This window comes from Syngnathoides biaculeatus, chromosome 10 (assembly GCF_019802595.1).
Source record: "Syngnathoides biaculeatus isolate LvHL_M chromosome 10, ASM1980259v1, whole genome shotgun sequence".
In the NCBI taxonomy this organism is placed as follows: Eukaryota; Metazoa; Chordata; class Actinopteri; order Syngnathiformes; family Syngnathidae; genus Syngnathoides; species Syngnathoides biaculeatus.
In genome coordinates this window covers 19,983,317-19,995,988 of record NC_084649.1, presented here as the reverse complement: position 1 = coordinate 19,995,988, position 12,672 = coordinate 19,983,317, and the positions used below count along the sequence as shown (strand labels likewise).

At 46.2% G+C, this 12,672-nt stretch overlaps 1 protein-coding gene and 1 long non-coding RNA gene across 6 annotated transcripts; one reads left to right on the top strand and one right to left on the bottom strand.

Moving 5' to 3' along the window:
* Window positions 1-278: 278 nt before the first annotated feature.
* ccdc66 (coiled-coil domain containing 66) lies at window positions 279-12,459 on the top strand. Of its 5 annotated transcripts, none has more exons than XM_061833599.1 (22): window positions 279-516; window positions 621-671; window positions 1,279-1,337; window positions 1,436-1,458; window positions 1,879-2,103; window positions 2,331-2,556; window positions 2,633-2,747; window positions 2,893-2,993; window positions 3,066-3,121; window positions 4,520-4,612; window positions 4,691-4,825; window positions 6,147-6,331; window positions 6,422-6,506; window positions 6,581-6,847; window positions 6,935-6,992; window positions 7,077-7,130; window positions 8,537-8,714; window positions 8,798-8,990; window positions 9,057-9,097; window positions 9,308-9,420; window positions 9,487-9,596; window positions 10,959-12,459. In XM_061833599.1, exons 1-22 carry the CDS (start codon window positions 368-370, stop codon window positions 11,037-11,039), a joined length of 2,598 nt encoding a protein of 865 aa, XP_061689583.1. In that variant the 5' UTR covers window positions 279-367; the 3' UTR covers window positions 11,040-12,459. The 5 variants fall into 5 exon arrangements, with proteins under 5 accessions (XP_061689583.1, XP_061689584.1, XP_061689585.1 ...); XM_061833600.1 differs by having other exon boundaries at window positions 283-516; window positions 9,490-9,596; XM_061833601.1 differs by having other exon boundaries at window positions 284-516; window positions 2,334-2,556.
* On the bottom strand, window positions 2,428-7,066 carry LOC133507973 (uncharacterized). The gene is made up of 4 exons (XR_009796946.1): window positions 6,932-7,066; window positions 6,131-6,342; window positions 2,732-2,859; window positions 2,428-2,560 (listed from the first exon to the last, which is right to left on the bottom strand). It is a non-coding gene; the product is annotated as an uncharacterized LOC133507973 (long non-coding RNA).
* Window positions 12,460-12,672: the final 213 nt, after the last annotated feature.

Sequence of the window (12,672 nt, the reverse complement as noted above, 5' to 3'; positions counted from 1 at the left end):
TAATTGGTCCAAGATCTTTATTTTGTTTCAATCGTGCAATGTAAATGTAACAAAGTGCGTTAACGTTACATAATACAAAGGATTAATAAACATGAATACAGTGAAAAAAAACGTCCCAGAGATCAAGAGTAAAGTGAAAAAAGACAAAGAAATGTATGATCACGTTTCGATAACGTTCTTGTTTTTAGCTTCAGATATCTACATTCTATACAGTTTTAGTTCTTTAATTAAGGACACCGAAACTGGGTTTTACCAGCAAATTCGAATTTGTGAATACAAAACTTTGCAAGAAATATAATGAGATTAATGAGATGGTATTGTGATACAGTATATGTAACTCGGATTGACGGTTGTGACGTCAGCAAAGATGGAAGAGGAAAGGAAAAAGAAACATTTCAGATATAAGCGCAAAGGGACATTTAAGACCCCCCCCCCCCTCCCTTTACGTGAAAGGGGGTGTTCTGGGATGTCAAAAGGCCAGGCTACTGTTTTTGGGACGTTGGGATTGACTACAAGGTAAAGAATGTGTGTGTGAGTTGCGAGCAAGTCAACGCCAGTAAAAAGAATGACAATACTTTTACTTTGAAAGTTTTGTAATTGTTTCTGTCTGTCTCTTCAAGCCTTACTGAAGCAGTGGACTCAGTGACATCATCAAGTGCGGATGCACGCGGGTGTGTGTGGCATTTCTGAATTTATACATGTTAATCATTAAAACCTAAAAAAAAAAAAAATCAACGGTGAATTCTCGAGGACCATGATTTTATACAATAATTGTGGAACGGAAATGTGGTTAGCCCATCAAATGCACTGGACATTCAAATTCCGAGTTGCTCTCAAATGCGACATCGCATTAACGGCTGAGCCCCTCGACGCAGATCCTTGTGATTGGCTCTTGATTTCAACGTTAAAAAGCCACCAGCCAATCAACGAGGATTCTCTCGGTCGTACTCACCAATCAGAGGGCATAATTCAAGCAACCAGGAAGCTCGGAGGAGATCAACTCGAAGGCAAAAACAAAACATTCTTTTGGGGCCATTTCATTTGTGTATAGAAACGGAAAACGCCGCTGATTTAGTTATATTTTTGGGCATCAAATAACTTCCGTGGAGATTGTCGTATGTTACTATGTACCTCGGGTAAGTTTATTTCGAGATGGAGCAAGCTGGCCTGGCACGTTTACCGCACGATGCCAGCGGAACGCTTGCATTCGTCAAATTGTACAACAAAAGTGCGTATGCGGCAAAACATTTGCTGATATTTGTGGATCTTTTTGAACAGAGACGGCCTGTTGTTTGAAATTCAAAATGGAAAACCCAAGTTGATTGTGCTTAACCACAGTAAGGATTTCATTTTCTTTATTATGTATACCTCTACATATGCTTTTTTTCCCCCCATTCAGAATAAATTTCACATTTTCATTCTTTCTTCACCACAGCTGTCGAAAGGAATCTTGTCACGGTATGAACCCACACTCAAAAAGATGAAGATGATGAAAGTGGTGCAAAAAAAAAAAAAACAGCACTGGCAAGCAATAAAAGAAAAGACCCTAAAAGGAGAAATAAAAACTTTATTGTACAAGTCTGGAAAGAAGTTAACATTTGCATAATAAAATAAACCAAAATGCAGCATGTATGTAGATAAACTTTCCCCATTTTTTCAGAAGTGCCATTTAAGTGTAAAAAGACAAATAAGATGGATTGAAGAGTGACAAAATGTCCCCCCCGCCCCCCCCCCCAAAAAATGTAGCAGTGGAAATTAAATAAACCACTGAACAATAAGACTACAGTAAAGTAAAACTACTCACCCTCTGTGAGTGCTCGCTTAGAATGTATTGCAACGGGAACAGGAAAGAATTACCGTGCAACGTTTTCCACGCAGAATTCCCTCAGACCTCGTCCGGCCTGCTCCGGGCAGCTGTTCTGCGCAAAGGATGTGCGGGCGCAACGTCGGGCGGGGCAGCGCCCGGCGGCTCCGAGAGGCCCCAAGACTCAGGCGGCAGACAATGGAGCCTCCTTTGGGTCCGGCGGGGCGGGGGACAGAACACGAGGCGGTCAGACGGCCTCCAAAACACGGGTGGCAGTCGTAAGCAAAGCTGCACCCAAGGTGAGTTTCCAGCTTTGGAACGTTCTGCCTAGCAACAAGTGACATCACAAAAGTGCATCCTGTGCGTAACTTTTGCGGGCAGCGTTTGACGGCACTTTTGCGTTAGGGGCAAGTGGGGAAGTGCCCCAGGAAATCCAGCAAATAGCAGTGCGGTGACAAAAGTTAGTGTATCGGACAGCAAATTCTGCCTAGCAACAAGTGACATGCATCCGTCGTGTGTGTTGGAGAAGTCCGAGCGGCAGAAAAGCAGGTCCACTTCTGACGATGGAGCAGCTGTACCGTCCGAAAGATGGGCTGCCATGTCTGACCAGAAGTCGGGACCGACGGGATCGACGGACCCGCCGGAAGACCAAGGACCGAGAGCCGTGACGACACTTCGCATATGCCACGGATTCCAGACCGCGAGCCAGGACCGTCCCGTAACAGAGGAGCACGGCGCGTCCAGTCAACATGGTGGCTGAGGGGAAAAAAAACAAAAAACATGATGCTTGGAAGACTTGTTTTGTTACTTGTGATCTTTACTTTTCAGTACATCACACACTCGAGGAAAAAGAAGGACAAGGAGGCGGAGGAGAGCTGGACGAGGACAGAGCAGGACCGGATCAAACCGCAACAAATGGAAATTCACCTCAGAAAGACGACAGGTAACGTGCCTCTGTCATCATTCGATCTGGACTGTATTATTTTCTTCACCTGCTTTGTGCTGTGCCATCCTTTACTTCTGTCGCCTGTCAGTTTCCCATCTGGATATCAAAACTGTAAATGATTAAATGAAATATCGTTATGGAGATGTAGGTCTCAAGGCGGTGTTTTGGGCTGGCTGGAGCGGCGCACCGTTGACGACAAAGCGTCCGTGGAGGCGAAGAAGGCGCAGTGGAGGCAACAACTAGGTACTTTTTTTTGGTATGTATATATGTGTGTTTATTTTTATACATACATATAAATATAATTGTGTTTTGTAGATGAGCAGGTGGCGCTGAAGCAGCAACAGCGTTGTTCAACCTCAGTCAAACTGCAGGTAGAGTGGATACAGCGGGGGCGTCAAACTCATTTTTGTCGCGGGCCACGTTGTTGTTCTGGTTTCCCTCCGAGGGCCGTCACGACTGTGAAACCATAAAAATCGGATATCGCCCCATCGTATTCCATCCATCTGTTTTCTTTGCTGCTTATCCTCATGAGGGTCACGGGGAGTGCTGGACCCTATCCCAGCTGGGAACGGGCAGGAGGCGGGGGTACACCCTGAACTGGTTGCCAGCCAATCGCAGGGCACATCGAGACAAACAGTCGCACTCGCAATCACACCTAGGGTCAATTTAGAGTGTCCAATTAATGTTGCATGTTTTTGGGATGTGGGAGGAAACCGGAGTGCCCGGAGAAACCCACGCAGGCACGGGGAGAACATGCAAACAAACTCCAGACAGGCGGGGCCGGTATCGAACCCGGGTCCGCAGAACTGTGAGGCTCACGCTTTACCAGCTGATCCACTGTGCCGCCCCTCATCGTATTTACACGTGAAATTTATGAATGAGTTTTGGAATCAGAAATCAAGACAAATTTTTCAACTATTTTTGATGTTACGTGACATGAAAACACTTGCGATACCTCAATGTCATCATTTATGATATGGGAATTAGTAATTTTGGGACAGATTTGAACAAGAATCACAGAAGTTGACGTACATGATTTGCCTTCGAGGGCCACGTCAAATCACACGGCGGGCCGGATCTGGGCCCCGGGCCTAGAGTGTGACACCAGTGGGATACGGGAACTTAACGGGTTTGTCACAAATTAAAACTCGCTATGTTGCACCTCGGAACATAAAAGGAACTCCTCCTCAAAATGTTGGCGCAAACGTGGAAGCGTGCACGTGTCCGAAAATGTCCCGGTCTGAGCGCTCCCAGTGCCTCTTTGTGAGTAATGCACATGCGCGTATATTAATGTGCGTGCGCATATATTTTGTAAACTTCCAGCCAGTCTGAAACATCCCATCCATGCGTCTTCAACATGTGCCATTCGACAACTTGTCGCCGAGTGTTCATGTTCGCTATGGACGTCTCAGAAAGACGAACACAGCGAACATACATAAATGTATATATATATATATATATTTTTTTTTTTTAAATACATTTTTGTTTTAAGGTTAGGTTATAATGTATGTTAGCTCCTTCCATGTAGAAGAAAGGGAACTGTGAGACCGGGAGATTGTACCCAGAGTTCCCCTGTTAGTAACGCATGCCCATTCATCACAAGGGGACTTTTCAGCACGGGGGGGAGACCTCAGACCGTCACACCGGGATGGGACCACCAAAGACTCCCGAGTCTACCCTGACATTTAATGATTTTGTGTCCCAATACTTTTACTTCAGGGAAAAATGGCTTTAAAAAAAAAAAAAAAAAAAAACATTCCCCCCCTCAGGCAGAGCAAGAACCAGGAAGTGAGTGTTCTGTTCATCCGGCGGGCCGCCGCAAAGAGCAGCCGGCAGCAATCAGGTCCAGCCTCAGGCTCGGGGTAAATGTCAAGATTACTTTTGCCATGTGAAAAAAAATGAACAGAACATGACTGATGTGTGTTTGTTTGCGTGCGTAGGCGGTGACTCCGATGGAGGAGACTTTGGCCTCGCAGAGGCGAGAGGAGCAGAAACGGCTTTGGCTGGAGGATCTGGACCGACAGAGGCAAGAGACGAGCCAACGGAGGATGCGCGAGAAGATGCTGCTCAGTCAGGTCTCAAAGTCGCACAAAATTCCGAGCTGAAGGCCACTTGTCAAACTAACGCACAATCCAAAACCACAGATGGGCTAACGAAACTAGCAGCCACATTTGAGCAGAGTGTAGCAACACACGTAGACAGACAATATGTTGCTCACGGGAAAAAATGCTTTGGCTTCTGCTAAAAAAATGACTTCATTTTCGCTTCCTCGTTGGGACAGGCTTGTTCTCGTTACCATGTTTATTCGATTACACCACTATAAATAGCCAAGTAGAGGTGCATCAATTAATCATCCATCCATCCATCCATTTTTTTGCCGCTTATCCTCACGAGAGTCACGGGGAGTGCTGGAGCCTATCCCAGCGGTCAATGGGCAGGAGGCAGGGTAGACCCTGAACTGGTCGCCAGCCAATCGCGGGGCACACAGAGACAAACACCCGCACTCACAATCACACCTATGGGCAATTTAGAGTGTCCAAGTAATGTTGCATTTTTTTGGGATGCGGGAAGAAACCCACGCAGGCATGGGGGAGAACATTCAAACTCCACACAGGCGGGTCCAGGATTGAACCCGGGACCTCAGAAATGTGAGGCCTTGGTTCTCGAACACAATCCGTTCCACAAGGCAGGTTGAAAACCAAAACGTTCGAGAAATGAAGCATGTTTTCCCATTACAATGAATGGAAAATTAAATAATGCATTCCAAACCTAAAAAAAAAGTTTTTTTAAGCAAATTTGTTTTTCATTGATTATTCAATTGATAATCACTTTTGATAATCATTCATTTGTTTGTGCATTTTCTGGACTTGCAATTTGAAATATTGTCCTGTAGGGATGGAATTTTTTTTTTTGTAATGATTCATCAAATAATCAAATAAATGATAATTAAAATATTTATCGGCACGGTGAATCAGCTAGTAAAGCATTGGCCTCACAGTTCTGAGGACCCGGGTTCGATCCCGGCCCCCCCTGTGTGGAGTTTGCATGTTCTCCCCGTGCCTGCGTGGGTTTTCTCCGAGCACTCCGGTTTCCTCCCACATCCCAAAAACATGCAACAGTAATTGGACACTCTAAATTGCCCCTAGGTGTGATTGTGAGTGTGGCTCTTTGTCTCTATGTGACCTGCGATTGGCTGGCAACCAGTTCAGGGTCTACCCCGCCTCCTGCCTGTTGACAGCTGGGATAGGCTCCAGCACTCCCCGCGACCCTCGTGAGGATAAGCGGCAAAGAAGATGGATAGATAAAATGTTTAGTTGCAGTCCTCTAGCTGACAGCAGAGCACAAATGTAGTCCAGCACATAGCAAGAAAATTGTGTTACTTGGTTATCCGTGCAGAACGAAGATCACGAGCTGTGGGCCGCGCACTTTGACTCGCTACAGCGCAAACATCCTGCTGGGGGGACTCAAGCTCCGCCCACTGCGCCATCCAGCGACCGGAAGGCGTCACCCGGCTCGTCCCTGACGTGGGATCCTTTCGGCCGCTGTGAAGTCCAAGTCGGCGTGGACCCCGCCAAGAGCAGGTAGTGAAAACCTGGCACAAAGAACAGCAAAAAAAAAAAAAAACTTCCATCAGCCTGAAATATGAAAAAATGAAAACACGCGTTCTCTAGCTATCATCGGAGCATGACGGCCCTGCTGGACCCCGTCCAGATGGAGGAACGCGAGAGGAGGCGGCTCAAGCAGCTGGAGCAGCAGGTGGAAGCGTCAGCCGGCCGCAGCCCACCTCGTCTCGGCCGCTGAGCGCTTTTCCGTGCTTGACCCCCGTCCAGAGAGACATCCGGGCTCAGGTGGAGGAGCAGAGGCGGCACAAGCTCCGAGAAGAGGCCAGAAGGAGGGCCGAGGACCGAGAGGAGGAGAGGAGAGTCGCGCAGGAGAGGGACGCGCTCCTCGGGAGGTACCGGCAGGAGCAGCGCGAGCAACGCAAGGAACCGGAGGTCAGCGACGACACGGCTGGACACAACCCGACACGCCGAGTCCACAGCGCTGCACGAATAAAGTCGGTAGTGGGCGCAAATGAAGTAGCCGAGTGCACAAAAGTAGTCGACACGACTGTACAAACGCCAACACGCTGCGGATGCTATCGCAAATTCATGTACATTAATGTGTGTGTGTGTGTATACCAGGAGCAGCCGGAGAAGAATCACGATGATGGAGGAGTGAAGGAGTCGGTTGGTGCGTGTGGTGAGTCGAAAAAGTGTGGACCCCCTCCCCAACCCCCCAACTGCAGATCAAGTGCGTGACATCATCTGCGTGTGTGTCCTTCAGTGTCAAGCCCAGCTGCGACTGCAACGGAGAAGAAAGACACAGCTGTGCAGACTGGTAAAAGACGAGATTAGCAATATACTGGCATTTATGTATTCCCCACGTAGATTCTCATTTTATAGTCTTTTAGAAGTCACTTAAGTCAATCCCACCGCACTGAATGTTTACGAGGCTCGTCCTGGATGGTTCTCGTCCCGTCCCTTCCTCGCACGGTGGAGCCCTGCACCGGGTTGTGCTCAATGCGTCGTTGCCAAAAAAAAAAAAAAAAGACGTAAGCCAATGTTCCCTCTAAACTGCGCAATTGTGCACCGCTGATGCAGTCTCTTCGCACATATTCTACGTTGCCCGCAAAAAAAATGAAAAAAAAAAAAAATCCAATGCAAATTGAAAATATACAGCTATTCGGTTTGTGGCATTTTGCAATGTGAATCAATGAGTGAGAGATGACTGGTTGTTACATCCAATGGCACAATTCACATACGTACTGTAAAAAAAATGAAAAGAAGAAGCCACTGGTTTCTTTTAGGCAGCACACGGAACTTTCTCTAACAACGACCGCTGCTCCGCCACACACTACTTTTCCTAGTTTACCTTAAACCCGCGCCCCCGCTCTTAAAGGCGTACACTCATAATTACAAACGTTACAGTACTTACGCAGCCCATCAATGTGTTTTATAATGACAGCGTCCACCGGCGCCATTTCAGTTAGCGACACATTCCGGGCAACGTAGAGCAAAGACGAGCTAGACGTGCCGCTTATGTTTACTTTTGATATTAATGGAGAAAGATATTAAAAAAAAAAAAAAGAAATGCTGTTGTTTTAAGGTGCAATGACCTTCGGAGTATCTGGATAATCGAAGAAAAAGTGGTGAAACTGGACGAGATTTTCTCTTTTCCGAGTGGGAAAGGTCTGGTCTGAAGCCAAAGTAGAAAAGTGCAGGATGAGATGATGTGTCATTTTTAAAATTCCACCTTTGGGAGCATCATCATCATATACCTGTCGGTATATTGCGAGAGGCTGGCTGCTTGAAAAGTAGATCTTGGGGTAAAAAACTCAGGGCACCCATGCCCTACAATCTCACAGAAGATCCACTTTGAATGTTTCCTTGTTGTAGCTATGTACTTTCCTAATTCTCTTCACAACCGGGGCTTTGTCTTGGTCTCCCTCCCCCATCTAGAAATTCAGTTCAGTTCAGCCCATCGACTCTGATTCTCTATAAAAGTCAATTCAGATACTAAGAAATCACGGAGGAAGCTTAAAAACTCTACTGTCCGTCCATTTCTTAGCCGCTTATCCTCACAGTGGTCGCGGGGACACCGTAAAACAACTGTTCTGGCATAAAAGGAATGCAAATTCTCAATTTTGCTTTATCTAACAGCTGAAAAGGACACCCCCCCCACCCCTAAAAAACGCAATACTAAGCAATTGAATGGACTGACTATTAATATATGTGTGGGTGTAGACGCACCCCCCCCTCCTGTCAGAGCAGAGCCCCCCCAGACTCCTCCGAACTGCAGGAACAGAGCAGGGAAGGAGAACGTGCAGAAGGGTCGCGTGGGCGCAGGAGCCGTCGGAGGAGACTCCTATGAGGCCTTCGCCAGGACGGAGGAAAAAAGGAGGCCCGAGTGGAACACACGCAGGTCCCAAAACAACCGAGCGGAATTCATTCGTCGATCTAGTCCTGCCCTTCTAAGACCTTTTGGCGTCTCTTTGGTCGACGCAGGCCCAGCCGGCGCTTCGTCCCCGCGTCCGAGCGCTACCCGGCGCCGTTGCAGAGGAGCCGACAGGAGAGCAGACTCAAGAGGCAGGAGGAGATCCTCGGCCTGCAGGACAGAAACTGCCCGCCCGTAAACCGACAGCGGCCGGGTACCCGGCGGGAGACTCGGATCGTCGCGAGTCGGCCTCGAAGCGACAACGTGAGCGCCGGAGTGTCAAACCGCCGACGTGACGACATTCGCTTTACTTGTCTTTGTTGGTCGTAGGCGGAATCTACCGGTAACGGCGCAAGTGCGAATACGGAAAGGTGAGTCCTGCACCCGACATGTACAAATTCATTAAATGTCTTAAACTTAAACTTCAGAACACAAATTGTGCATTTTTATGGCTAAAATATTTTTTTTTTGGACTGGTAAGCCTTCTCAGATAGTTATGCCAAATATTTTGAGATTGCTGTAAAATGTTTGCAAACCACCGCTGCTGTATGAAACGTGTGTTCCCTGCTCCTCTCCTCCAGGGGGCGCTCTCCTCTCATTCCGCAACCCTCCCTCCAGTTCATCCCTTACATCCGCACCGATGACGTTGTCCACCTGGACCCCGCCGAGACGCCCACTCCTCACACACATACAGGTGCAAAATCGTACTCACGGGCGGCCTTATTGTTGTGCGTTAACAGCGATCCTTCCTCCTCGTCAGTAGCGCTGAGCTGCGCGCCGCCTCCTGACATCTCCCCTGCGGATGTCGTCACCCTGCGCAGCACACAGCGGCAGCAGGAGATCCTCAGAGGCCTGGCTCAGCTACGACAGGTGTCACACGCTCACACCGACTGATCTTAAAAAAAAAAAAAAAAGACTGGATAGTTGGTTGGAGCCAGTTGGCCGCCATCTTGGTACTCCCAAAGCGGGTGGAGGACAGAGTTTACAGGTTGGATTATTGCGGGGTTTTTCCTCAAAGTTTGGTATGTAGAATCAAAACTGGGCGTGTGAGCCTGACATTTTTTCAGTTCTGGTAACATGAACGATTTTTAATCGGACTTGGTAAGCCAAAAAAGGATATAAGTGCAAAGGAAAGACTTATATCACCGTGACTAGCAAGAAACCTTGCATATTACCGAGGGCCCGATTTCCGTGACATGAACTTTTCCCAAAATACGCTGTGAAGCAATATCATCATAACATAGCAAAAATATAAGCATTTTTTTTGTCATAAAAACATTCAATATTAAGTCAATCAGTTAGATATATTTTTGGAAATAAGGACTCGCAATGGGAAAATACATGCTAAACCACAGGTGTCAAACTCAAGGTCCGGGGGCCAGATCTGGCTCACCATATGGTGTTTATGTGGCCCGCGAAGGCTAATCGGGTGTGTCAACTTCCACGATTTTTGTTACAATTTCAAATTGCCACGTTATAAATGACAGGTTGCAGATATTGCGAGCATTTTTTGTGTTGCCAAACACGAACTATCGTCGAAAAACCCACTTACCTTGATTTCTAATTCCACATCAGTATAAATATAATGAGGCGATTCAAAATTTTTATTGTTTCACAATCATAATAGCTCTGAGGGAAACCGCAACTACAACGCGGCCCGCGGCAACAATGACTTTGACACCCCTGTGCTAAAAGCATTGTTCATTTGCTGTCTCTGCGACGTCCTATTTCAGACAGAAAATTGAAACTCGTTTCCTCGCATTTGAAAATCAAATTCAATATGCAGAGTTCTGCATTATGAAATTCATCAAACGATTCACAGAAAATGTGTTTCCTTGTTTATCCACCGATGAAGTTGAGGCAAATATTATATTGCTTTTTTGCGAAAAACCGTCAGCCTACAAAGGTGAAGCTGAGAGTGAACAGTGAACGACAACAACGGGAAACAAAACTTTGTTCAAGTGAATTAAGCTCATCAGAAGAAAAAAAAAAAACTTTACAAACAAACTTTAACAGTGTCAAAGTAAATCTTTCTAACTTACCTGCGGAATGTTTTCTCACTGCCGATTAACGCTGCACTGGTCGGGATGGTTGTTTTGGTAGTAACAAGATGGCGGATGGCGACCTCAGCTTTGGTGGCCAACGAGCTATCCGGTCTTCTTTTTTTTAGATCAGTGTATACAGGCGGCACAGTCAAAACACCACGTAGTCAACACAACTTTGTGTGCGTAGGGTTTGCTTGAGAAGCAGAGGGAGCTGGTGAGTGACCTCCGAGGTCACGACGACAAGCGTCCGCCGCCCACCAAATGTTAGACGGCGACAACGTTCTACGGGAACATGTTTTTCTTCTCCCACGTGTCAAACATCTAACAACGCCGTCTTGTCACCACACACAGTGTGTCTACTCACCCACTTTAGTCGCCCATAACTGACAATGATGCAGTTTGTGGCGGTTGCTGGATCAAAACTTTGCCTTTTTTTTATTGTGTGTCCTAAAGGAGGTACATTGTTTCTCTAAATCATGATTTTGTTTTGATTTTTTTTCAAATTAATTTATTGCTGTTGTAAATAAAATCTCAAAGACAAACATTTATGTTGTACTTTACGATGAGTCAAAGCTCTCTGCAGTTTTACTCATTTTACACACCTTTGCCACTGTTTTTAGTACTTGTTTTACTTCCTTCTTTTCCTTTCGGCTTGTCGCCACGGCGTGTCATCTTTTTCCATCTAAGCCTATCTTGTGCATCCTCCTCTCTAATATCCAACTGTCCTCATGTCCTCCCTCACAACATCCATCAACCTTCTCTTTGGTCTTCCTCTCACTCTTTTGCCTGGCAGCTCCATCCTCAGCACTCTTCTTCCAATATACTCGCTCTCTCGCCTATGAACATGTCCAAAACATCGAAGTCTGCTCTCTCTAACATTGTCTCCAAAACATCCAACTTTGGCCGTCCCTCTAATGAGCTCATTTCTAATCCTATCCAACCAGTTCACTCCAAGCGAGAACCTCAGCATCTTCATTTCTGCCACCTCCAGTTCTTCTTCCTGTTGTTTCATCAGTTCCACCGTCTCTAATCCGTACATCATGGCCGGCCTCACCACTGTTTTATAAACTTTGCCCTTCATCCTAGCAGAGACTAACCGTTGTACAGTACTTATTTGAGGTGTTGAACCGCTGCTGTACTCAGAGCTAGTCCTCAGATTTCAGTTGTCTGTACTCATTCTAGGGCCTGTTGTCAAACGACTTGTTTTGTAGCATATTTGTTTGGACGCTTTGTCGTTAACATTTGCTGTACTTGTTGTACTGCAACTCATCAAACTTTACGTGGCTTTACGGCTTGATGAGATGTTTGTGATAGACGTCAACCAAATTGCACGTTGCAAAGGTGAAACTGGGTTCAGGGAGTGAATCGAAGTGAGCGCTTCAAAGCCAAAAAAATGCTCTTCCTGTGTGTTCTTGGGTGTGGCTTCTTGAGAGTATTGTTGCTCTACTCATGACAGACATGTTTCCCAAATTTCATTTTGGGGCGTCAAACAAGCTTCGGGGGTGAATTTTGACCCCCGAAAACTCCCACTTAGGACTGCAAAATGGCAGCCTTTTTGTTGTGTTTCCACACGTGGCTTCTTCAGACTTTTTTTGGGTCTTCTCATGTTTCTCAAATTTCATGTAGCCAAGTTACACTATTGTAAAAAAACAACCAAAAAAAACCTAATTAAGCTACTAAGTGTCATCAAACTTGGGTTCCATGCTACGCCCACACGAAATGAACAAAAAAGCATGTCACACATCTGTCTAGAAAGCACGCTTCGATTTTGGCAGCAATCGGGCAAGATCTCAATAAACCCGTCTGATAATGCCAACAATTACCATAAAATTGCCAAATTCATCCAAAATAAACTTTGGAAACCAGCTTATTTTTTTTTTTTTTTTACTAAGGTTTTAATA

Coding starts and splice junctions, on each gene's coding strand:
- ccdc66 (XM_061833599.1), top strand. CDS start 368: ATGGAAGAGGAAAGGAAAAAGAAACATTTCAGATATAAGCGCAAAGGG. Junction 3,122..4,519: donor CAACCTCAGTCAAACTGCAG/GTAGAGTGGATA, acceptor TCCCCCCCTCAG/GCAGAGCAAGAACCAGGAAG. Junction 9,597..10,958: donor GCCTGGCTCAGCTACGACAG/GTGTCACACGCT, acceptor TTGTGTGCGTAG/GGTTTGCTTGAGAAGCAGAG.